This window comes from Ostrea edulis, chromosome 1 (genome assembly GCF_947568905.1).
Source record: "Ostrea edulis chromosome 1, xbOstEdul1.1, whole genome shotgun sequence".
Lineage (NCBI taxonomy): Eukaryota > Metazoa > Mollusca > Bivalvia > Ostreida > Ostreidae > Ostrea > Ostrea edulis.
Window position 1 is genome coordinate 58,533,351 of NC_079164.1, and position 27,834 is coordinate 58,561,184.

Here is a 27,834-nt window from a genome sequence, read left to right on the forward strand (position 1 = left end):
AACTAACGGAGGAGATGTGTGGACAACAAGGCCCTTCAAAAAGTCACTAAAAGAGAGATAACTCCTGACCGGAAGTGACGTCAAGCACGAAATTTTGCAAGCAAAGTCTCGTCACCAAAAGACATCTTTCCTGAAAATTTCATGAAAATCGATCGAGAAATGGCTGAGAAAAACGCGTGTACTACCAAGGAAAATAATAATAATAATAATGAAGAAGAAGAACGCGAACAATAATAGTAAGGTCTTCCGCAGGAGACGGAAGACCTTAATAAACAGTACAATCACTAAAAGGTCTTCCGTTGGAAACGGAAGACCTTAATAATAAACAGTAGAATCACTTTAAGGTCTTCCGTCTGGAACGGAAGACCTTAACTAGTAATCCTAATTGTTCGCGAGCAATTAGAGGTCTTTCCACCTTTTCAGACATTCTAACAATGTCTCTGAATACAAAAAAATCTGTACTTTATATGCTTTAGATGGTATAAAAATTGCTTATTTTCAAAGTTTCTAGATGACCTTGATCTTTGACCTTGACCCAATTTTCAAGGTCAAAGGTCAGGGATCTCACTTCAGTTGGTCCTGTCTTCCTAGGACAAATACTTTAGGAGTTGTAAATTTCTACGCGAAATTTTAAATTTTTAAGGGCATTAATTCCCGTTAGGGATCAACGAATCATCAAAAACAGGAAGTATCTTTTACAATTGATCAGGCAATAAGTTTAGTGAACATTTCGTGTTCGTCCCATTTATGGTTTTCATACTGTAGTGATAACAATGGTTTTTACGCAAGTCGCTGTAAATTGAAGAAAGGTCAAAGTTCAGAGTCGTAATGCAATGCATTGACTTAAGTTGGTTCTTGACTAATTGTGCATATTATACCTAATCTGTACTTTATATGCTTTAGACGATGTGAAAAGTGCTTATTTTCAAAGCTTCTAGATGACCTTGACCTGATTTTCAAGGTCAAAGGTCAAGTATTCCATTCCAGTTGGTTCCGTCTTTCTACGACTTTTATTTTAGGAGTTTTGAATTTTTCCGTAAAAATCGTAAACTTTCAGGGCCATTAACTCCCTTTAGGGATCACCGAAAACTTAAAAGTAAACACTACAACGCTTCAGCTTGATGGACTAAAGAATTTAGTGAAAGTTTCATGCTCTTATCATTTACGGTTTTCGAGGTGAACCGATAACAAGGGTTTTTTGCATAAAGTCCCATAAGTTCGTCAGGGGTCAAAGATCAAATACGCAGGGTGAGATCTGAGCATGTTTCGAGATGTTAAATATGATGGTCTACATTGTTTTTCGATAAGTCTTAAAACGTCAAGAGCTTCTCGCGGCGGAAAGAAAAGAAGACAAATAATAATAAACAGAACAATATCAAAAGGTCTTTCCACAGAAAGGTGGAAAGACCTAATAAGAAGAAGAAGAAGAAGAAAAATGACAAAAACAATATGTCTCCCCTTTGAAGGGGAGACATAATAACCAGTGAGGGTGGGTTTTTTTTTTTAAAGGACTTATTTTGGACTTTATGGGTATGCTAGGCGTTGTTGACATGCATTAGAAATATTTTCAAGAAAAAAATAATTAAATCTACTCATGTAGCTTATTTGGAGGTGGTGGGGGGCTGAACCCAAGCACCTGTGGAAGATCTTAGAATAATCTCATCAAAACCGGAACAGACGGTGTGACGTCAAAATTATTGATTTATGTGGTCTTGAATACAAAAGAGTTACACATCATGGCAGCCTCTATAGATCGCAGGAATTTCAATTTTTGACGTTTTCAAATTAGTATTGAAGCATATCTAGGCCATATATCAACAGAATTGTATGACAAATCTTTATCATATGATTAATCGTATCATTTATCATGTAAAAATCTTTTGGGTTGCCTTTCCCTTTAAAGGTGAAGAATGACAATAACCATACCAACTCCTTTACCAAGTCATTCATTTGTATGCATGAATTACATATATATTACTTGATAATTTTCTTGTATCTGAGACTAGATTACCTTAAGGGAAGGATCCGAGTCACTGTCTGAGCTTTCTAAAATAAAAAATCAGAAAGGATACTAGTAAATGAATATATTACATACAATCTTAAATTCTGCTTAACTTTTAGATAAGGTCAATCAACACTGTACTACAAGAAAATAAATAAATTCTGATCATCTCTGTAATTCCCAAAAAGATATGCATAATGAATGTGTATAGGAGGATAATTATTGACGGTCACCTGAGTGTCATAAAACATAAAAGCCAGTATTGTGTGCATATGGTGCAAGTGTTCATCTTTAAAACTACAGGAACTGGATGTCCTTATCGACAAAAAGGATGTCTAATTCCTCTGTACCCGAAAGGTACCTGAAGCAATTTTTTCCTTGAAAAATGTACCCAAAAAGTACCCACAAAAAACTTAGTCATTTTTCAACAGTACCCGAAATGTACCCGACTTTTGAATAATGTACCGGAAATGTACCCAGTTAAAAAATTGAAGTTAAAATGTACCCAAATTGTACCCAACAGAAAAATATCAGTTTAAATGTACCCGAAATGTACCCATAACATCAATTAAGGAAGTTAAAATGTACCCGTATTGTACCCACGTTAAAGTTACTAAGTTGAAATGTACCCGAAATGTACTCTGGGTAAAAATTAACAAAGTTAAAATGTACCCGTATTAATTGAACCTACTTTAAATGTGACTATTAAAGTCGAATGTACAGGCTCAAAAAGTTACTTGTCAACGACCAACTTGAAATGTACCCCATACGTACCTGACAGGTAAAAGACAAAGTTGAAAATGTACCCGAAATGTACCTATTTTAAATAAACTTTGTAATTTCACAACAGATACAAATGACATGAGAAAAAATGTAAAAAAAAAAAAGTAAAAAAAAGTACCCAAATTGTACCCAACAAAAAATAAACTAAGATCTGATGTACCCAAAAAGTACCCATTGGAAAATTACTCAAACAATTTCATACTTGATTTTGAAATAAAAAAGCTTTCAGAGTCAATTGTAAGTTTTGCCATTATGGTAGCTATTGTATTTTGGTTCTGTAAAGAAAATCTGAAGTATTACATGAAGGGATCCAACCCTAAACTTCTAAATGGATCGAAAGCTATTTTCCATTTCAAAATACAAAACAATTAAAAATAAATAATTGTAGAGAGGTAGTCTTTTGAACTTAATAATACCACATGTATATTAGTCTGCAGCAATTTCATAAAAAAAAGTTATTTGATTTGTAATTAGTGATTAGTACTTGATTAGTAAATATCTTAAAATTAATCAAAATCCTACTTTCGTTTTTGCCATGAAATAGCAAAAATAAAAGTAAATTAAGTTTCATAACAAAAAATTATTTGACAGTCACTGAAATTAATTAACCTATAATTATAAATTAACAATTTTTGCCAATAAACTCTGAAACGCTTGCTCCAGAGTTACTATTTGCACCTTTAATATTATGTGAGGTGAAGTCTGCATGCATGTAAGCTTAGAATAGAATCTCACTTGATTATTGAATATCGTAAAATTAATCAAAATCCTACTTTTATTTTTGATAAACTACCACGAAATAGCAAAAATGAAAGTAAAGTGGCGGATCTAAGCCAGTTTTCTTCTATTTTTTTAAATGACAACTCGATATAATATGATGTTAATCCATTGTTTATCAATGCTTGATTTTGATCTTACAGAAGAAATAAGTTTTTGTAGTTGTTGAATAAATAAACTATGTCTGTTCGATTCTTTTATCTGTGATTTTTGTCCTCAATCAGCCTTATGGACATTTCCAGAAAAAAACAAGGTAACGTCATACAAATCGCACATTCTCGGGCCTTTTAGGCAAGCTGAGATTTAGATGATTGGTTTACAACATGATCTGCATTAAATTGTGTAGGTGTTCAGTGTTAGTTAAACTTATAATAGGTTTGACTATAGGCCCATATTTATCATTTTATGAAGATTTATGATTATTTTACTGTTATATACCTCATTCAATGAAGGACCCCACCCCCCACGACCAACAATCTGGTACATCAATGAATTTTTAAATACGATATTTTCAATCTTCTTATTTTTTTTCCGTGATTATGGAAGTCACTGTTACAACTTTTTGTAATAATTTATTAACGGTTACTGGTATGTACAAACACATGGATAAACACAAAAAAGTTTGTTATTTTGGTTGAACATGTTTTGTGATGACACAGATCTTAAAAATCAAAGGCCTGAAGGGCCACAATGGCGTCGTGCTAAGAAAGCAAAGATTATAATGAAACTATGTACTGTCCAGTTTATCAATGCTTCATCCCTTATTGTATGTACACAGAGTAGATATAGCTTTATATAAATCTCAATGGAGAGTCTTCTACCTGTGAATATTTTGATGCCATTGACTACAGTCACACCTTGTTATTGCAAATTCAACAGGACTGAAATTAAATTTGAGATATCCAAGGATTTGCGTTAACAAGGATAACACACACACCAAAAAGAACTCTATTTACATATTCCCGATAACGAAGATTAGCTGTACATGTATTAAAAACACACATACAGCTTTGAATTCAAGCAATACCAAGAATATTTATCCTTCATACAGGAATAATGCTTCTAATACATCTGTACAGTAGCTCTTTTCACAAAAAAATTCAATTACAGATATATATTTTTTTACAATTCCATTCATTTCTTCAGAATATTTTTCAAAGGATTATTTACAATACCTAATGTTATTAAATAATGAAGATTTTTGTGATCAGCCATTGCTCTCAATTATTCACACATCTTTGCTAGCCAAGGGAGTACTCTAAAATCCTTGGCACAGATGTAATTCACAAAGAACTGAAAATTTGTGCATTAAGATATTTAGTGAAAAAGTCAAATGTTGTGAGAACTCTCCTTTTAATAGTTGTAAAGGACAGCATTGCATGTACTTGTTGATAACATAATAAAAACAAGAAATAAGTTTTAAACCAAAATTTTAATAAGAAATATGAGCAACAATGTAAACAACTATGGACCATTTGTAGTATATATCACTGCTAGCATCTCAAGAGATGAAAATCTAGTCAGATTAAAAAAAAAATTTGTTAATTCAGTAACTTTTACCTCCACAAAAACCTTTACTTGAAAGCCTTATAATAATGAATGCTTCCGCGCTTGGTTTGTTTACAATAACAATAACACGTGCCAGTGCTTATATACCGAGTTGACCAATGATTTGCAAACCTACAGATGCGTTAATACCCTTCTGAGAATGCTACAGTCAAATAAACATTACATACCCTAAAATATAATGACCATAAATAATCCGCGATACACTATTTCTCAGTTTAAATTTCGCCAACAGCACGCAATGTTTACAAACAAAACCCACGCTATCTTTCGTCTAGACACGCTGTCATTTTCAGACATCACGTGACTTTGCAAATGTAGTTCGAATTGAAATTGGAATTTTTATTTGATTTGTTTTTATTTTTTGTGAAAGTTTTTATATGTTAAAGTAAATCAATGTGATAATTTTCATTTGTTTCTCATTAACAACTTTAAAATGTCGTAAATCATTAAACAGTACAGATATTCATACGCCATTACAAAAAGCGCGGGATTTTTCCGCGGAAGCATCGATAGTCTGACACCTTCGGTCGCGTAAACAGTCGTACACGCTGACTAGATGCCGTTCGAGCAAAGCTCGACGCCATAATAAGTAATAAGTTGAAAGTATTGTGGATGGGAATTCCATAATCCTGATAATTGTCTTAAATTTGTCTGACAGGAAGACTAAATGGGATGAATTCCTTTCCACTATCAGTTTCAACTCACTGATTCAATTTATACAAGATCATACAATTTAACTATTTCTATTGCATTATGATTTTTTTTTTTAGAATACGTCATCAATGTTCACCCAAAGTAAAGTGAGAAAAAACTTATCCAGACAATCAACAGCAAGCGAACCTCTAACCTTCAAACTTGTTGAAATGTGCAGGTAATATTGCTGTTATAAATATTTAGTATTCTATGCTCTGTAATCTGGCATAATGATGTAACTTTAACCTTGGTCATAACTTTTGAACTGAAATAGGTAGGGATTTTTAATATATTTGTCATTTTTAGGTCACCTGAGTAAACTCAGGTGACATATTGCAATTGGTTGTCGTCCGTCGTGCGTTAACAATTGAACAATTTTTAACTTCTTCTTAATAACTACCAGTCCAATTCTTTTCAAATTTGGTATGAGGCATCATTGGGACAAGGGGACATAAATTGTAAATTTCAGGACTCCAGCACCCCTGGGGCCCTAGGGGCAGGGCAAAAACTGTCCAAAATTGACCAATTTTCAAAAATCTTCTTCTCAAGAACCACACACATGTAAGAACAAGAGGCCCATGGAACACATCGCTCACCTGAGTCACCTTGGCTCATATTTAAAGATTTTCCCTATATATTCGCATGCAACTTTAACAAACTTGAATCTGCACTATGTAATTATAAATTGCATGCATGGTCCTAGAGGTAAGGGTTTGGTTTCAGTGTGGTATCAAAATGAAATTAATGATTTGAAGGATTATTTAAGTTTGCTGATACTGTATAAAATCTAAATGCATACTTAGGAAAAGCAGAAAAGGATGTACAAAAAATGGCGAATTTCCCAACCCAGAGTTTTGACTCTAGGATGGGTCCAGATTAGTCATATCTTTCAATGTTAATGCTCATATTATATTATGTAAAGCCTTTCATCAGTGTATGCACTTTTGAGGGCAGTGAAGTTTTAAGAACACATCTTGTTTATACCGTTGCTGAACATTAGAATTTAGCTTAGATATTCAGAACAGGAAATTTTTTCTAGATTTCATAGCCCATGGAAGTAGTGATACTTTTTCCACTAGTATTCAGGTGACCGATAAGGCCCGTGGGCCTCTTGTTATTCTTTGTGACAATGATTTTTTTTTATATAGGAAAAGGTACCTCATTATTGACCTTTTGACCTACTAATTGGAAAATGAATTTCAGGCTATAACTTTTGAATTGTAAAAGCTGGTAGGGGTTTCTAAATTGGCATGTGTATTTCTTGTGACTGGCTAGGACTTTCTGATATACCAAAATTTGATCTTCTGACCTCGACATGAATTTTGACCTACTTGTCTAAAAAGTGCTTTGCAAGTTTGGGGGCATCCATGGACCACATTCATGTCTTGCTACTGCTAGTTCAGACTATGCTGTTAAGAATGATTATCATATAGCACAACCATTTAATGCAAAGTTAGATAAAGTTCACATATGTTCATTGCAATCTTGTGTTTGTATTGCATTTGTTAATCATTTATGATGAAAATATTTTTTATTTTATTTTCTTCATTTATGCTCTAAAGAAATAAATATATCATTTTTGAGTATTATTAGGATATATGACATGAAGTTGATCACATGATCAAATTCTATAACCCCCGAAGGGCGTTATAGTAAGTTTGATCACACACTAACTTCTTCTGATATCCCAATAACACTAAAAAATGATATTTTATTTCATTTTTATTTCGTTTTTGATTTGTGTTCTTACAGAGCTTACATTCTTATGTAGCAGATGACCGAAATAACGATCGGACAACTCAAAATATAAATTGTTAGATTTTTATCGAATAAATAATTAGGAATAATATCTATGAGAATATAATATATAAGTATTTAATTTTAAAGGTAAAAAGAGACAAAACAGGTGTAAAATAAAGATAATTTAGAGCATCAAGTCAACTAAATCAAAGAGTGGAGTAAACTACATCCGTGTTGTGATTTGGTTTGATTATATTACATTAAATGTTTTGTTGTTTTTTTTTTTGCAGGAGAAATAGGATTCCAAAGAGGAGAAGCTTTGTTATAATTTTTTATAGCATGAATTAAATACAATTTCTCATATTTTAAGATTGTTAAATCATATTCATGTAAAACTTTGACCCCTATTGTGGCCCCAACCTACCCCTGGGGGCCGTGATTTTAAGGAACTTGAATCTGCACTATGTCAGGAAGCGTTCATGTAAATTTCAGCTCTTCTGGCTCAGTGGTTCTTTAGAAGATTTTTAAATGATTCCACCCTATTTTTGCATTTTTGTGATTACCTCCCTTTTGAAGGGGACATGGCCCTTCATTTGTTGAACAAACTTGAAAACCCTTCACCCAAGGATGCTATTTGCCAAGTTTGGTTGAAATTGGCCCAGTGGTTCTGGAGAAGAAGTAAAAAATGTAAAAAGTTTACAGATGGATGGACAGACAGATGATGGACAAATGGCGATCAGAAATGCTCAAATTCTATAATTATACAAAACAAAAAAATTAAAAATTGTTCTTCTTTCTCTTTTTTTCTTCTTGTGGCTTTGTAACGTGAACATAAATTACAATTTTTGTTTACAATCATCAATTGGAGACAGCGGGAGAAAATGACTTCACAATTGTCTAAAATTCTTATTCATATTTTAACTAAAAAAAATATTTCCCCATGATTTTAACAAACTTGAATTTGTGCTAGTAAATGTAAACTTTTCTGACCCAGTGGTTCTTCAGAAGATTTTTAAATATTTTTTGAGAAGGAGATTTTTAAAGATTTTCCCTATGTATTCACATGTAAAATTTTGATCCCCTATTGTGGCTCCACCCTACCTCTGGGGGCCATGATTTTAACAAACTTGAATCTGTATTAAGTCACGAAGATTTCATGTAAATTTCAACATTTCTGGCCCTGTGGTTCTTAAGAAGAAGATTATCAAATGACCTCCACCCTATTTTTGCATTTTCATGAATATCTACCCTTCATTTGAACAAACTTAAATCCCCTTTACCAAAATACGAAAGGGTGATTTGCACTATTAAGTTTGATTGAAATTAACTGTGGTTCTGGAGAAGAAGACGAAAATATGAAAACTTTACGGACAGACAGATGGATGAACAGATGACAGACAAATGGTGATGAGAAGAGCTTTCAGCTCAGGTGAGCTAAAAACAGAATCGGCTACCTGATGTATTCTTTTGTTAGAATTAACTTTGAAAGCATGGCTAGGAAGTACTTTCAAGAGGAAAACAGGTACGTAGAATCAGGGCGGAGTCCCTCTTTTTTTTTCTTTTTTTTAACAATTTCCACTTTCTGTTACATACATATGCAAAAAAAGATTTACTGTGGGACTGCCCCCCGCCCCCCATTTTGTTTATAGTAGTAATAATGGTAACAAGATTACTGCAAACAGTACATCATAATTAAGTCAGATAGTGATGATAAAATTTCAGTGCAATATCTGCATCCCTAACGAGAAAGTCCAGAAATTATTTGACATAATTTTAGCCCTAAAGTAGGTCACGATGCACCAACTAAACTGAAATGCAAACTGAATCTGTATTTCTCTGAGAGGAAGGTTGTGACTATACATTTCAGTTAATACTTGTATCCATAACGAAGAAAAATCTGGTGAGCATTTTACAAAAGAACTTGCAACTTATGATCAACTTTACTTACTGGAATTTTACAGTTTATTGTAAGATCATTCATTTAATGCAAAATATTTTTTTGAAATGTTGCAAATTAGGCCTCAGAAAAGTTTTACTTCATTCACTTAAACTGTGCAATACAATTTAAGACTTGCGATTTTGTCGTAAGTTGTTTTGCAAAATGGGTCCCTGAGAAATTGGTCAATATGAGAGACTTTCCCCCCATAGTTATTTGAATCATGGGAAGGGGGTCAATTTTCATTGCATATGAGAGACTTTTAGTCCTAAAGTACACCAATCCAGCTGAAATGCAAACTCGCTCTAATGCTTCTAGAGGGAGAAATTTTGACCAAATTTCAACACTGTACATGCATGCATCCTTACGGAAAAAAAGTCCGGAAAATGTTATCTCAGGCAGTCAGCGCCATAACATAATACGTCCCGCCAGACAACAGGCGCATGAAAATGTAAGGTAGAAGTTACGAAGTTATGAATTGAACACATATTGAAGGAAAATCCCTCGATCAGCTACCCTTTTCAAACATTTTAGACAATTGTGACATCATCTTCTCATCTTGACTATCCCCCCCCCACACTTTGTAAAATGATATTATGTGCATGGAAACTGCTATCATTTCCCCCCATAGTTATTTGAATCATGGGAAGGGGGTCAATTTTCATTGCAGGAATTATGGCCAAACTCCTCTGTTATATTGATCAGTTTTGACTATTTGTAAAGACTTCTACAAACATTCTAGATTCCGATTGATAACGACCACAATAACATACTTTTATTTTGTTAACAACATGAATTTCAAAGCCAAATGAACTATTTTCTTATTTAATGATAACATCAGTTATGTACATCAATTTTTCAAGACATCAACTATGATTTAAGTTTTTAAAGTTAGAAAAGAAGATCTTTTAAAAACATTTAATACAAGATGTCAATAAAAGGCATTGATATAGCATATTTAAAGAATGTTTAAGTTTTTGACACTATCCCTCAGGTCCAAGGGATTCAGTGACCATGAAATTCACAATTTTGTTTCCCTTTAACACATACATGAACATACTAAATTTGATGCAAAATAAAACGAGAGATGTTTGTAAAACACATATCCATCCACCCCCCCCCCCCCCACCCCCCCCCCCCCCCCCCCCCCCCCACCCCCGTGCAAAATTGAAAAGGGTTATACACACATCATTTAATCGATAGTAGTATCATCAATTCAAAATATTGAACAGATAATATCTTCCTATCTCAAGAGTGGATTGACCATGTGACCTAAAAATCAATAGGGGTTATCTACTCCTTATGCTGTACCAGTGTATCAAGTTTGGTGTCAATCAAGCAAACAATTCTTAAAATATAGGAGACAATATATTACTATGTCCAGTTCAACCATTGGCCTTTGACCATGTGACCTCAAAATCAATAAGGGTCATCTTCTCCTGAAGATGTACCAGTGTACTAAGTTTGATTTCTGTCAAGCAAAGGATTATTAAGATATTGAACGGACAGTATATTCCTATGTCCAGTTTGACCCTTGACCTTTGTGACCTCAAAACCAATAGGGGTCATCATCTCCTTAAGATGTACCAGTGTATCAAGTTTGATGTCTGTTAAGCAAAAGGTTTTCAAGATATTGAGCTGACAGTATATTCCAATGTCCAGTTTGACCCTTGACCTTTGACCATGTGACCTCAAAATCAATAGGGGTCATCTTCTTCTAAAGATATACCAGTGTACCAAGTTTAATGTCTGTCAAGCAAAGGGTTCACTAGACATTGAGTGGTTAGTATATTCCTATGTCCCGTTTGACCCTTGACCTTTAAACATGTGACCTCAAAATCAATTCCTATGTCCAGAGTATATTTGACCCTTGACCTTTGACCTTTTGACCTGAAAAACAATAGGGGTCCTCTTCTACTCATAAACAATTTTCCCACATATGAAATATCATTATCATCAAGTGAATGGTTCTCAAGATACTGAGCGGACAACATGTGGTCTACCAACCGACCGACATACCGACCGACAGGTGCAAACCAATATGCCCCTCTTCTTTGAAGGGGGGCATAATAAAATTGTTTTTCAAAGACAACAATGCACAAACACCAATCGCAATAGGTGACCTGTGTGACCTGAAAATATCAAGTGTTATTCAAACTTTAGTTGCATAAAATAAGCCTAGTAATTGCATGATGTATATTCTATCACAAAGAATTTAGAAACACTTGTTTCTATTTAGTATTTACAAATATCATTTCTTGATGGTAAATTATAAAACTAGGAAGAGGATTAATGAAAACATGACAGATTCTTACCTTGGCTACCTAACTGTTTTTTCATGGCTTCCTTGACAGCCATTTTATCTTTCTCTTCCTCCCTCCTTGCTGTGTTTTCTTCAGATTCAGATTCTGAGTCATCTGAGGAGTCTGATGAAGGACTGTGAAGACCTTGGACTTGGGCTGCCTTAACACTTTGTCTTCTGCTTGTATTCACCAAACTGCAATCATTTTGTAGGTATAAAATGAAAATTTCAACTTTGCTTTGAACCAGAGTTTTCTCATAAGAGCAACGAGTTTTCATGATTTAGAGCAGAATTGTGAGAGATGGTTTATCAAAACAGGCACATGAGAAGAAGATACAGCTTTACAGAATATAATGTACCTTGATCTATTACAGAGTTATGTACCCTACATCATTCTTGACAAACTGCACACACAATCACAATACACTAACGATTTTGTGTGACGCATGAACGATTAAATCTGCTAACGTTGCATAAATGATCAAGAACATTAACACAAACCAACGAATCCCGTGGGGATCCAGGTTAAAATAGGTCCACAGTACCCTTGCTTGTCGTAAAAGGCGACTAAATGGGGTGATCCTTCGGATGAGACCGCAAAAACCGAGGTCCTGTGTCACAGCAGGTGTGGCACGATAAAGATCCCTCCCTGTTCAAAGGCTGTAGGCGCCAAGCATAGGCCTAAATTTTGCAGCCCTTCACCGGCAATGGTGACATCTCCATGTGAGTGAAATATTCTCGAGAGGGACGTTAAACAATATTTAATCAATCAATCATAAACCAACGATCTGGCAAATTTTTACATGCAAACCTACACAAAATATCAAACAAGAGGCCCATGGGTCACTGTATTGCTCTCATTACTCAATTTGACCCTGCTGTTGTTCAGCTGTTGTGATCTTCAAAGATTTTTTTTTTCAATCTTTATTCCCATGAAAAATTTCAAAGGGTCCCAACATAACTGAACATGAATTCACATAACATTATATGAATGCACCTATGAAAATCGTGTACTGTTCATCATTCCACATACAGCTGTAGGAACATGGTTTATTGATTAAAGAATGACTCATATAAATGTCAGTAATGCTAAACTGCAGTAGTTATTTATCTTGGTTAACGAAACATTAAAAACATTGGCCTTATATTAAAAAATACCACACCAGTCTAGTATTGGAAACCATTGTTTTCCTTTTAGATTTCCGAGTCGGCCATTTCGTCAGCAAAAGCGCTATACCTCTTTATTAGCATGTGTAAGATAATCTGTTATAGTTTTGCCTATACTCTTAGTTACTTTACTGTTTTAGTTTGTTTTACATGTTAAGCACTTTAGGGTGATTGTGTTGATTATATAACGTGCTGTACAAATGTACAATAATGATAGCAATAAAATAATAACACAGTTATATCTACTAAAGTAAAAAAAAAAGTGACTACCAAATGGATAGACAGATACCATACAAACTGATCCCTAATCTCCTGTATGCTGCTTTATCTCAGTGCATAAAATGAGTACATTGACTTACATTTATGTTACACATCAGATTGCAAGTTTTTTAAAAATTGTTTTTGAGTTTTCTTATTGGAGAGGATTTAAGTGAAAAGTTTATATAATGCTATATAATATATAATTGATTAAATATGCACTATGACAGATGGTACAAATACACTTGAAGCCTCTTTGCATTCACATTTCACTAATTGCATAAAGGTGTACTTTTCAGGACATAGATAGCATTATGAGAAATGACACCCCCCCCCCCCATATCCAAATAAAGTACACCAGAAAAATGAAAAATAGAATGTGATTATCTACACTATCATTGCACTAAACCCTCCCAGTTTGAGGAAACTTTATTGCAATGAACAAACAAGAACTACCATATGCAAGATACTTCCTAACAATATAACATAGGTATAGACGCAGATTTACAAACAGTATATTCAGTTGTACCTATACAGAGAAATCTTGGCTTTCCCTGTCTGTTTCTTTCTTGCATTTCTCCACAGGGCTGTTGCACTTCATGGTGGCAGATCAAACGTTTTCTTGCGACTATTAAAATAATATTCATTTTGAGGCCTTTGGGGTTGGAGTGAAAGACATTGACTGCTTTTCGAAGTTTTACTTCACACCTGGCATATTCCTAATTTTTGTAATAATTCCATCCCTCTCCTCTCTCAATGTGTGTATTTTTGCTTTTCAATCATCATTCATTTCACATATACATTTCAACTTAATGGTATACAAATGATATGCATACCCATTCCAAGTGATATTTAAAGTCTCTGCTAAATAACAACATTGCTTAACTGAAGCTTCAATTGTCAAACACCTGTAGGATCAATTTTCTGTTTAATGGCTTTATACAAAACATGCAATTTTTCAATGGTGCCACCATGTTTATAGAACTTTACCCCCAACATACATGAGTTCAGAAACTTTCTCTCAATAGTGGGATCAATTTGATTGGTTGTGGGAGCGTTGCACGATATATGAATATCAATGAGTTCTGAAGGTGTTTCTTGTATTTTCCCACAGGGTTTGAGGAACAATTTAACCCTATGGGTTTCACACGATGTACCTTGTTCTTGAGAAGAAAAAAATTCTTCAAATGAAGGGCCAGGTCCCCTTCCAAGGTAAGATAATCAAATATAGGCAAAAATAGGGTAGGGTCATTTAAAGATCTCAAGAATCATTGATCCAGAAAAGATGAAACTTATTTGGAAGCTTCCTCACATAATGAAGTTTATGGCCTTTAAAGACCGAGGAAATAAGCACCGTCTTCAATTTTACCTGGTCTGTAAACCCCTGTCAATCAGGAGAAATTTAGCTTCAGATTGGATGCTAGAAATTCATGGACATTTAGTTACTAATCCGTGTGTATACATTGTCCACCTCGTCTCTCGATCGAGGCGTCCGTGAAATGTTTTGATGTTTACCGCGTAGTATGCCAGCTAGATAGAGAAAGTTTTGATAAGAAAATTATGGCTTTGTATTACATCTATAGTCACAAAATATAATGTATTGAGTAAAAAATCTTACATATAATTACATCAATTATAATAAATTATGATGGGTTGTGTTTAGGAAGAGGTGCGATAAATAATTATGGATGGTTAGAACATAATTACATGGACATGGGTAGTGTGTGGCCTCAATCAGGGAAGAAAGTTTTATATAAACATTAAAAATGTTTTTCTCAAGAAAAACAAGGTACATCATGACTACAAAATGGTGTGGTAAATTTATGGGGTGAAGCTCAGAAGTTGTTAGGTGATCTTGCATTCAAACAGAGATCTGCATGACTATGAGTTACTCAAGCCCACTTTGACTAAGAAGTTCAATTGCCAGGAATTATTGATAGCTCATAAATGTGAATTTAGATCTATTGAAAGTCTGTCAGATTATGGATATGCTTTGAGAAGGTTAGGGAGTTTAACATTTCTTGACATGATTTATAAGGATAGGGAGATCAATGTCCTTGAACAGTTTATCAATGGGCAATAATAATAATAATAATTATCCTTTATTTATCCAGGATTACACAAATTAGCATATAGCTAGTTTCCATTGTGGTCCTGCATTAAAACATGTACACAAACATAAAATTAACATCTAAAATTAGTATCTAAACATGAATATATATATGATATAAAAGGAAAAGGGGAAAAAATATAGCATAAGACACACCTAATTAGTGATAAAATGATTACCTAAATATGAATACATGACATAAAAGGAACGAAGAAAAAATAGCATAAAACACACGCACACACAGTGCCATATCACAACTACATTTTGCACACATGAACAAAAAGAGGAAAGCACGATGTTTAAGTGCTACTTCTATGAAAATATTCCATCAAATACATAGCTTTAAAAATGCCAACCGAACCAGAGCTTCAAACATTTTGAGACAGTTTGTTCCAAAGGAATGCAGAAGAGTAGCTGTATGAACGTTTAAAATTTTCAGTTTTAGCTCTTCGTAAATATAATAAATTAGACATATAATCATTCGACCTGGTTTGGCGGCGACTCACATCTCCTGTATATTTAAACAAGTTTAGGTAATTTGGCATTTGATTATTTAAAACTTTGAACAGAAAGACAACCTTTCTAAACATAAAATAATCCTTAATTGGCATCCAGTTCAAACAAGAAAATAAAAAGCCAGAAGAGGTCCTGATATCTCGAATATTTAGAAGTATTCTTGCTGCCCTCTTTTGCAGCTTGAAATTTTTTTCTAAATATAGTTGATTTTGTACGTTACACCAGACAGTACAGCAGTAAGTAAAATGTGGAAAACCAATACTATTAAAAACCTTGATAAGTGCATTTGGTGGCATAAAATAACTCACTCTCTTAAGTACAGCAAGTTTTCTTACAATTTTCTTTGAAATAAATTCCACATGTGCATCCCATGATAAAGTATTATCTATATAAACACCTAATAGTTTAGCCTGCTTCACAAATTCAATTTGTACACCATTAAAATCTATATTTAACATTCGACATTTCCGTAACTTTTGAGACGTGCCAATAAGCATACATTGTGTTTTTTGAAGATTTATACTCAGAGTTTATTTTTAAGCATCCATTCTGCACCCAACTTAAGGTCCTCTTGCAATTTTGATTCAATTACATTAACAGATTTATCACTCACATCCTGTGAAGTGTCATCTGCATACATTGTAACTGAAGAGTGTTTAAGACATTTTGGATAATCGTTAATGTACAAAATAAAAAATAATGGTCCTAAAAATTGACCCCTGAGGAACTCCTAAGGATATACTTTTTTCTCTAGATAACATACCAGTCTCCAACTGGCACATTGATTACGATTTGTAAGATATGATTGAAACCATTTAAAAGTATTACGACAAATTCCAAAAGACACAAGTTTATGCAAAAGTACTTCATGGTTGACTGTATCAAAGGCCTTACGCAAGTCAATAAACAGAACTCCTGTAAGCCTTCCATCATCCATGTTTTTGAACCATTTATCAGTAAGACCATTCAACACTGTCTCACATGAATGACTTGGCCTAAATCCAGATTGACTATCTGTAATTAATTTGTTTGTGGATAAATATTCATAAAAGGAATTGAAGACATGTCGTTCAATAATTTTACTGACAACTGGTAAAATAGAAACTGGTCTGTAATTATTTACCAAATGCTCATCACCTGCTTTATACAATGGGACTACCCTAGCTCTTTTCCAAGTATCCACAAATGTGCATGAGGATATGGATTTGTTAAAAATAAAATGTAAAATATCACCAATGCGATTAAATGACAACTTTAAGAGTTTTACAGACAAACCATCAATATCTGTGGCTTTCGAAGATGCCATTTTGATGATTTCATTTGTAATAAATTCAATTGTAATTTCTGGAATTTTAAATGAACCTGGTGGTTTTAGATGTTCCACATCCGGTAAAGAAGAATCAAAATGCTTTCCTATTTCATGTCCTACATTACAAAAGAAATCATTAAAACAGTTAGCCATTGATTCAAAAGAGGCAATGGTACCGTTGTCAGTTTGCAAATGTGTACATGCTGTCGAATTCTGCCTCGATGGTAAAAATGTTTTCAATCTGGACCACATATCCTTTGGTCGAGTGGTACATTGATCAACTGCCTCCTCCACAAAGCCCCGTTTCGCTTCTCTGATCTTAAGAGTGACACGGTTTCTGCTTGCTCTGTAGAGAGCCCAGTCATCCTCTGATTTGGACTGTAATGCTCTTTCATGTAGGTACTCACGATTATGCATCTCATTCAATATTTCATCATTTATCCATTCCTCTGATTTAACCTTTATTCGTCTATCTTTAAAAGGAATATGTTTGTCAATGACTTTGAAGAAACGAGAGTTGAATTCACACCACATTTCATTTAGATCACTCAATTCTTTAATATGATTCCAATCGACATCATGGAGGTCACGATGGAATTGGTCCTTTTCTAAATTCCGGAAACTGCGGTATTTTACATTAATGTGACAGTTTGTACCAGACTTCAATTTCCCACGGACAGCATAAACTAGATGATGGTCACTGATGCCTATGTGTATTACGCCAGATTTACAAACATTTCGTGGTTCGGACACATATATATGGTCAATGAGAGTGTTGGAGTCCTTTGTTACTCTTGTGGGCTCTTTAATTATTTGAAGAAGTCTGTACGTTTTCATTAGGTTTTTAAGATTTGAATTCTTATTTTCATCGATGTTAAAATCGCCCATAAATACAATGTTATTTTTAATAGTAGTTAATGTTTCCACATGTTTCTCAAAATGTTCAAACCATTCACATTTAGAACTTGGCGGCCTGTAGACAATTGCAAAAGTGAACCTGGGGGAGTTACCTATTTTGACGTCAAAATCTAAAACCTCAATGTCTTCATGGTGTTGCATACCAGTAACCTGAAATTTATTTTTGATGTACACAGCAATTCCTCCACCATGCCTATCCCGGTCCTGTCTTGCGAGCCTATATCCATTAATTGATAATTCTGAATCAGATATACCACTGTCTATTTTACTTTCTGTAACCGCAAACACATCAAATGAACCTTTACGTAACATGATTTTGATTTGGTCTAACTTACCAAATAAGCCACATACATTTAAGTGTCCAAAAGAAATTCCTTTCGGTAAAGACTGGATGATATCGTCTACCGATTTGTTAAGGTCATAATTCATGGATAGATTTTCTATGCAGGAATCGCAAATCCATCCCGAAATATCTGGGGATCCAGACAGTTTAGCATTATCATTAGTTGTTCTTAAACAGCCAATACATGTTACGGCCTGTTGAGTTGGTCCAGGGTTGACGTGTATATCACCGGACAATAGGAGACACAAAGAACTAAGCAGCGGAACACAACTCACTTTACCGTTATTACCAGATTTCGAATTGTTATAGTCTTTCATCAACAAACCTTGCAAAGTCTGTTTTCCAAAGCATTGAATTCTTAACTTCAGTACAAGCCATTGAAATAGGTGCATAACATATACTTTCTTGCAATTCAATTCAATAAAGCACGGTCTGAAACTGTAGAAAAATCACAAAACACAGCAGTGTTCCACATACCCCTCCTACACCAGCGGCCATTTTTTTTTAGTCCTTAGTTAGGCATGCGATTCTGCAATCCATAATCATGTTATTTTTCACCACTCTAAATCATTAGAGGCTGCTATTTCTTACATTATCGCCAGTGTGAGATCGACTTTACCCATGTGAGACAGCCATGTGAGATATTTCTGTCTCACACTGCTGCGACGTCATATGCATTTGATTGTGATGTCATATATTTTCTATGATTTACGTTACACGGTGAAGTAAAATATTTTGTATTGTTTTCTTTAAATTTCAATTTAGTATAGCTTTCTTGTGAACAGCCTAGGGTTTTTTAGTTTACACTTATAGTGTAAAGCATTTTCAGGTATGCTCTTTCTGGCTGTCTAATCAGTTTCTGCATTGAAATTGAAATGAGGATTTTGATCATTTTGAATTTTCTCGAAGCTCTTGAATTTATGCACTAAACTGTGGGTAAAATGTGAGAAAAATAATCCTCTGGAACAAGATTCACTGTCTAGGACTTGGCAAAGCCTCGTCCTCAACTACGAATCTTGTCCCCTCGGTGGAATTTCCCTATCCCACACTCATACTAATGAAGGATTCTATCATTCTCTTGCAATTGAGTTTGAGACAGATAAGGGTCCTCAGTTGTCTGTAAAGGTCAGTAAAGGTAGATGGTGTCAACAGTATACATCCTAGAGTAAGTGGTTCTCCTCATTGTTCTTCCCAGGATGAGCAAGACTCGTCACTTGAGTCAACCAGTTTGCAGGGTTTGTTCAGGTCTTTACAGTCTTGTGGAAAGAAGATGTCCAGGACACGTAATAGAAAAAATAGGGGAGGAAAGAAACATTCCCGGGACAAAGAGAATCTGGGTTTTGTCTTCTTCAGTTGGTAGAGCATCTGACAAGAGAAAATTCAGGGGGCCCAGGTTCCAATCTCGGTCTGGTCCATCACATTTTCTCCCTTCCTGTTACATTTGGTGTCGTTGACCACCCCTGGACTTGCAGGGCAAAAAGAATCTGGGTTGTGTGTCTTCAAGTGTGAAGACATATAAAGAGGGAGGAATGTAGAGGTCAGCCAGATTCAATCACCGGTGGTCAGATAGCTCAGTGTACCTGACTAGAGATTTAGGAGGCCTGGGTTCAAATCCCAGTCTGGTCTGTTGCATTTTCTCCCTTCCTGTTACAAATGATTCACTGATGATACCGCACATTGCTTAAACCATTTGTCAAGAAAAATGTAGGGACTGTACTACTGAGTTATGCATCCTGATCTACTACAGAGTTACGTACTTTGATCTGCTACAGAGTTATGCACCCTGATCAAATACAGAGTTATGCACCTTGATCTACTACAGAGTTATGCACCTTGATCTACTACAGAGTTATGTACCTTGATCTACAACAGTTATGTACCTTGATCTACTACAGAGTTATGTACCTTGATCTACTACAGAGTTATGTACCTTGATCTACAACAGTTATGTACCTTGATCTACTACACAGTTATGTATCTTGATCTACTACAGAGTTATGTACCTTGATCTGCTACAGAGTTATGCACCCTAATCAACTACAGAGTTATGCACCTTGATCTACTACAGAGTTATGTACCTTGATCTACAACAGTTATGTACCTTGATCTACTACAGAGTTATGTACCTTCGTCTACTACAGAGTTATGTACCTTGATCTACTACAGAGTTATGTATCTTGATCTACTACAGAGTTATGTACCTTGATCTACTACAGAGTTATGCAACATGATCTACTACAGAGTTATGTACCTTGATTTACTACAGAGTTATGCACCTTGATCTACAACAGTTATGTATATTGATCTACTACAGAGTTATGTATCTTGATCTACTACAGAGTTATGTACCTTGATCTGCTACAGAGTTATGCACCCTGATCAACTACAGAGTTATGCACCTTGATCTACTACAGCTATGCACCTTGATCTACTACAGAGTTATGTACCTTGATCTACTACAGAGTTATGTACCTTGATCTACAACAGTGATGTATCTTGATCTACTACACAGTTATGTACCTTGATCTACTACAGAGTAATGCACCTTGATCTACTACAGCTATGTACCTTGATCTACTACAGCTATGCACCTTGATCTACTACAGAGTTATGCACCTTGATCTACTACAGAGTTATGCACCTTGATCTACTACAGAGTTATGTACCTTGATCTACAACAGAGTTATGTACCTTGATCTACTACAGAGTTATGTACCTTGATCTACTACAGCTATGTACCTTGATCTACTACAGAGTTATGTACCTTGATCTACTACAGAGTTATGTACCTTGATCTACTACAGCTATGTACTTTGATCTATTACAGAGTTATGTACCTTGATGTACTACCAAGTTATGTACCTTGATCTACTACAGAGTTATGTACCTTGATCTACAACAGCTATGTACTTTGATCTACTACAGAGCTATGTACCTTGATCTACTACAGAGTTATGTACCTTGATCTACAGAGTTATGTACCTTGATCTACTACAGAGTTATGTACCTTGATCTACAGAGTTATGTACCTTGATCTACTACAGAGTTATGTACCTTGATCTATTACAGAGTTATGTACCTTGATCTACTACAGTTATGTATTTTGATCTACTACAGAGTTATGTACCTTGATCTACTACAGAGTTATGTACCTCGATCTACTACAGAATTATGTACCTTGATCTACTAGTGCTGTTCCTGCTTGTTCTCCCTTGCCTGGTTTCTGACATTTCCATTTGGTGAATGGTTTTGTCAATATCTGAATTTTCCTTTTCATCATTCTCTTCAGTCCCATCCTCCTCTTCCTCTGAGCCATCATCAGACTCAATGTCAATCATGGAGTTCCTTGTACTGGACCTGAAGCTATCCCCTGTAATAATGGTGTCCTTGCTCAGACCTCTGGCCACTTTCTCATACCTCAGAGATGAACCTTTCCTGGCAACTGGTATAAATCTAAAAATTAAAAAAGATTTTAAAGTTGTATGGTCCAAATTACGACAATCCCCCCCCCCCCCCCCCCCCCATCTTGTTAAAATACAATCAATCATTGCACATATGTAGTTATGAGGCTGTATGACATGTCATACATTATTTAACCTGTTTTAACCAAAATTATTTGATTTTAAGTTAGTGTTTACAAACAGCCACATTACTCTGCCATTTCAAGTGACAGTCATGTGACCAGTTCAAACTTTCAGATCACCGGTGGTCTTATCTGTGTAAAGTTGTGTATTTTGTTACAACAGTACTGTATGTGCCATAAGTTTAATAGAAATGAAAATATCAAATACCTCTTAGTAATTCGTTGTTTTATGCTCTTTCAGCCTTAAAACTAGACAGTTGCATCTGAGTTAATACATCATGCTGGGATTCTCCTGACGTGCGTGGGACTATTCATAGACGCCTTACAAACTATAATTTATGCATCATTCGGAACACCTTGAGCCTTTCACCGAAAAACACTGTGTTTTCGGTGAAAGGCCCGAGGTGTTCTGGATGATTTTATATGTACCAAACTTGTTTACTTTCTAAATAATCTTCTCGCTGTTTTCTTTTATATGCAAATGTTTTCAAGCATGTAATTATCGTATATACTCGTCTATAAGTCAGTTCGCTTATAAATCGGTTGTATAGTTTTTAGGTTATTTTGGAGGGAATTGCCATTGACCCATTTATAAGTCGGTCTAACTTTTTTCAAGAATCGGTGGACAATTTCAAATCAATACTCTAATGTTTTTACCTGTGTTTCAAATAATATTTTGAGAAATGCACTGATATTTGATATTTTTTCCCAACAAATAAATTTCATAGCAATACTCTCATGTATTTATCTGTGTTCGAATAAAGTTTTGGGATATGACATCAATATTTCCCTTTTTATTCTCAACAAATTAAACAGTTACTATTTTGTTTATTTCATCCATGTTTTTGTTGTTTAAAAAATACTAGGCTATATATTACATTACACCATCCAACAAAATACTAATCTCCTTAGGACGCTCCTATAAGTTGGACATAGAGTTTTGGACCAAAATTTAACTCCCAAAAATACAACTTACAGGTGAGTATATACGGTAAGGAAAAGTTAATAACTTTTAACACTAATTAATCTGTATGTATGAAAATAATACATGAACATCGGATCATACAACTTTAAAGCTGTATGATCCAATGTTCCTGTTCAATGTACATGTAGTTGTACAACTTCATAACATATGCATATGAAATGTCTATTCTATTCATGTACTCAAACAAGATATGATTATAATCTACCGATTATAAAGTCTCCCAAATGAAGTGTTAGCTGTATAAAAGTGGCTTTTTCTGAGTACTACTATTTTCCTCCCTTGACAAAATCCATGCCAATTTTAAATTTATTTAAAAAATCTAGATCATGAAGACTTTGATTTTGAAATTTTTCAAAAAATCCCATTTTTTTCTTCAGTAAACTGGTGTTACATGTACTTAAAGGGACTGATTCACGATTTCCCCCCAAATTTTGTTTTTCGCTTTAAATGATCAAAATCTACAGTCTAATATGTTTAGAAGGTTTCACCAAAAAAATTAAGATTATTCATCATAACAGAAGCTCATTATAGAGAGTTTATTATTTGTTTTGAAAACAAAGATTGAGGTGTGTTATTGTCTACAAAGTTTTCAAAATAAATAGATATTGATCCAAGTTTATTATATCTCAAGTATACTTTAGGTAAAATGTGTCATTTAAAAGTTAAAATCTGTGATTGCATGTACAAAATGAAAGTGTTTTAAATTACAAAATTGACGTTTCACTGGTTGGTTTGTTTACATAAAAGTCTCGAGTCTTTGTTTACATAACACAGATTCAAGGCTAAAATATTGCTCTTATCCTTGTATTCAGATGGTCCAAATTTTGGTTGTCAACATTAAATGAGTTATATTTTTAATTTTTAACATCAAAAATAAAATATATTTCTTTTGAAAAACGTGAACCAGTCCCTTTAACCTTGATTCTAGTTTGTAGGTCCCAACATCCTCTTAACTTTGAACCCCCTATTGTCGCCTCATCGTACCCCCCGAGGGCCATGATTTTAATAAACTTGAATCTGCACTATGTCAGGAAGCTTTCATGTTAGTGTCAACTTTCCTGGCCCAGTAGTTTTTGAGAAGAAGATTTTCAAAGGTTTTCCCTTTATATTTGTATGTGAAACTTTTATCCCCTATTGTGGCCCCCTCCTACCCTCGGGACAATGATTTTAACAAACTTGAATCTGCATTATGTCAGGAAGCTTTCATGTAAATTTCAACTCTTCTGGCCCAGTGGTTCTTGAGAAAAAGATTTTTAAATGACCCCACCCTATTTTTGAATTTTAGTGATTATCTCCCCTCTGAAGGGGGCAAGGCCCTTCATTTGAACAAACTTGAAAGCCCTTTACCAAAGGATGCTTTTCGCCAAGTTTGGTTATAATTGGCCCAGTGGTTCTGGAGAAGAAGTCGAAAATGTAAAAGGTTTACAGACAGACGGACAGACAACGGACAACAGGCGATCAGAAAAGCTCAGGTGAGCTAAAAAAGTCTGGAAAACTGTTTGACCTACTTATAGCCTTAAAGTAGGTCAAAGACGACCAATCCAGCTGAAATGCAAACACACACTTACAATTCTTGAGCGAGACAGTGTGACCAAATTTCAAAGTTGTACATGCATCTGTTATGGAAAAAAGTCCGGAAAACATGACCTGGGATGGACAGACAGCCAGCCAGCCAGCCAGCCAGCTGGATAGACGCACGGACAGCACCATAACATAATACGTCCCGTCTAGTGACGGGCGTATAAAAATGTTCAATTGTTAACGCACAATGCATGTCAACCAATTGCAATGTGGAATGTAGATTGAGTGTCTACAAGTTTTTTTCTATAGTCCCGATGTAACCTTTTGACCCCATTATCTTTAGAGTTTATCCTGTCTTGATAACAAAGCTACCTGTGAAGTATCAAATCAATCGAGTAAAAATGTGGCCAGTAAAGTGTCTACAAGTTCAGTATTACGCACACATTCACCCACACACTAACGGCCCATTTCCCCTCTTGCAACGAATTGCGAGGGGATAATAAAGTAAATCACCTTTCATGTCTGTGGGGGGATCCAACTGGAGTTGAGCTGACTTTCACCGGAGTAGCTACCTCTTTCCTTATGAAAGATTCTTTAACTGGAGTCCTGCGAATAACTTCAGTCTCAGCATGGTTTTCCTGATGTCCGAAAATTATGAATGAATTTTACATAAAATATCATCTACTCCATGAAGAAGTATTCAAATATCAAATCATACAAATTCCTTGTATTACAAACTCCATCCAACTAATTATCTTAAATCATACTGTAGATTGATCATGGTCTGTCAGTATGAGGTATAAACCTAGTAGAAGTTAGAATATGAAACAAGAGGCCCATGGGCCACATCGCTCACCTGAGTCATCTTGGCTCATATTTAAAGATTGTTCCTATATATTTGCATGTAATACTTTGATCCCTATTATGGCCCCAACCTACTCCCAGGGGCCATGATTTTTACAAAATTGAATCTGCACTATGTCAGGAAGCTTTCATGTAAATGTAAACTTTTCTGACACAGTGATATTTCAGAAGAAGATTTTTAATGATTTTCCCTATAATATATTTGTATGTAAAACTTTGATCCCCTACTGTGGCCCCATCTTACCCCCGGGGACCATGATTTTTACAAACTTGAATCTGCACTATGTCAGAAAGCTTTCATGCATATTTAAACTTCTTTGGCCCTATGGTTCTTAAGGAGAAAATTTTTAAAGATTTTGTTTCTATTTCTTAGTTATGTAGAACTTTGATCCCTTATTGTGGCCCCATCCTAGCTCCAGGGATCATGAGTTTAACAAACTTGAATCTGCACTATGTCAGAAAGCTGACATGTAAATCTCAGCTATTCTGGCTCATTGGTTCTTGAGAAGAATATTTTTCAAGATTTTCCCTATATATTTCTATGTAAAACTTTGATCCCCTATTGTTGCCTCATCGTACTCCCGAGGGCCATGATTTTAATAAACTTGAATCTGCACTATGTCAGGAAGCTTTCATGTTAGTATCAACTTTCCTGGCCCAGTAGTTTTTGAGAAGAAGATTTTTAAAGATTTTCCCTATATATTTATATGTAAAAGTTTTATCCCCTATTGTCACCTCATCTTACCCCCGGGGGCCATGATTTTAACAAACTTGAATCTGCACTATGTCAGCAAGCTTTCATGTAAATTTCCACTTTCCTGGCCCAATAGTTTTTGAGAAGAAGATTTCCCCCATATATTTGTATGTAAAACTTTGATCTCCTATTGTGGCCCCATCCTACCCCAGGGCCATGATTTTAACAAACTTGAATCTGCACTATGTCTGGAAGCTATCATATACATCTCAGCTTATCTGGCTTAGTGGTTCTTGAGAAGATTTTTAAAGATTTTCCCAATATATTTGTATGTAAAACTTTGATCCCCTATTGTGACCCCATCCTACCCCCGGGGGCCAGGATTTTAACAAACTTGAATCTGCACTATGTCAGGAAGCTTTCATGTAAATTTCAGCTCTTCTGGCACAGTGGTTCTTGAGAAGAAGATTTTTAATGACCCTACCCTATTTTTGCATTTTTGTGATTATCTCCCCTCTGAAGGGGACATGGTCCTTCATTTGAACAAACTTGAAAGCCCTTCACCCAAGAATGATTTTGACCAAGTTTGGTTATATTTGGCCCAGTGGTTCTGGAGAAGAAGTCGAAAATGTAAGAAGTTTACAGAAAGACAGATGGACAGACAGACGACGGACAACAGGCGATCAGAAAAGCTCACTTGAGCTTTCAGCTCAGGTGAGCTAAAAATTATTCCTTTGCAAATATGCTCATCATTAGAAGAGAGTTTATGACTCTTTTAACCCAAGAATGAAACATGAGGCCCATGGACCACAACACACCCGAGTACGTTGACAGTGGGCGAGGTCAGGTACATATCCAGAATTTTTCCTCCAGCAAGTTCAATTGCATTTCTGTCTCCTTCCTTTGTTTTGGTATAATAAGATTTATAAACTTAACTTAAACTTAAACTTAAACAAACACTATTCCAGAATTCCATGTACTTTAGCCTGACATAAATATATTTTATTTCTGGGAATTTTTTCCAAAACACTATTCCGGAATTCATTTCCTTTTATGACTAGGCAATTTTGGAAGAAAGGTTAGACAAAAGTTGAGACAAAATCTTAATTTCTTTTAAGATTCAGAAGTTTTAGAAAATATATGTTGAATTGTAGAAAAAACATGCCAAAAGAAAGATCAACAAGGGCGAAAAAGAAGGGAGCTGAAGTTATTAGAAATGGATGAACAAATAAAAATGTTGAAGGACCAGTTGAAGTTCAAGAGCAGATGACCATTGAGGCATAAAAAATAATGGATTTAAGGGAGAATTAGATGCATCACCCAGGGATGAACCGTTGGATTGAAAATGGAGAATTCCAGATAATCCGTTCAAGGTATAAATGACATAGATATACCAAATATGGTCAATAGTTACAATAACATCATTGGACTTAATGTTTCACAAGAAATAAAAAACAAAATAGTAAGTGGTCAGTATGTAGAATTAGAAAAACTTGATCAATTCTAATGAGCCACAAAACAAACAATTGTAATGGGGAATTACAAACATCCGAGAAAAATTCTAAAAAAAAAAAAATCAACAACATTGAACAGCAGATGGATGGATTTATAATTTTTTGTAGCATTTATTTAGAAACACATCCGGCAAAAATTAAAATTTTTGAAATACATGAATGATGTTAGCTAGGTTAGCAGCATCTAGGTCAGGGAATTTTGGATTTAAAGAGTATGACCAACAATTTAGATTAACAAGAGGCCCATGGG

The 27,834-nt window shown here is 34.9% G+C and overlaps 1 protein-coding gene and 2 long non-coding RNA genes across 8 annotated transcripts in view; 2 read left to right on the plus strand and 1 right to left on the minus strand.

Annotated features, from left to right (window-relative positions):
• The window catches only part of LOC125664707 (uncharacterized), a 34,344-nt gene extending 26,411 nt beyond the window's left edge, over window positions 1–7,933 (plus strand). For all 3 annotated transcript variants that reach the window (XR_008800155.1, XR_007366040.2, XR_007366039.2), the window contains 2 exons: window positions 5,902–6,002; window positions 7,855–7,933. This is a non-coding gene — a long non-coding RNA (uncharacterized LOC125664707). The remainder of the gene's footprint in view (window positions 1–5,901; window positions 6,003–7,854) is intronic.
• LOC125664635 (tetratricopeptide repeat protein 24-like) overlaps window positions 1–27,834 on the minus strand; it is a 138,772-nt gene that overhangs the window by 67,024 nt on the left and 43,914 nt on the right. For all 4 annotated transcript variants that reach the window (XM_056154663.1, XM_048897474.2, XM_048897473.2 and 1 more), the window contains exons 6-9: window positions 25,026–25,150; window positions 21,601–21,876; window positions 11,816–11,997; window positions 2,012–2,046 (exon numbers count right to left, since the gene is read on the minus strand). In XM_056154663.1, the coding sequence (XP_056010638.1) occupies window positions 2,012–2,046; window positions 11,816–11,997; window positions 21,601–21,876; window positions 25,026–25,150 (618 nt within the window). The remainder of the gene's footprint in view (window positions 1–2,011; window positions 2,047–11,815; window positions 11,998–21,600; window positions 21,877–25,025; window positions 25,151–27,834) is intronic.
• LOC130051915 (uncharacterized) overlaps window positions 27,042–27,834 on the plus strand; it is an 8,592-nt gene continuing 7,799 nt past the window's right edge. Inside the window, exon 1 of the long non-coding RNA XR_008800181.1 lies at window positions 27,042–27,443. This is a non-coding gene — a long non-coding RNA (uncharacterized LOC130051915). The remainder of the gene's footprint in view (window positions 27,444–27,834) is intronic.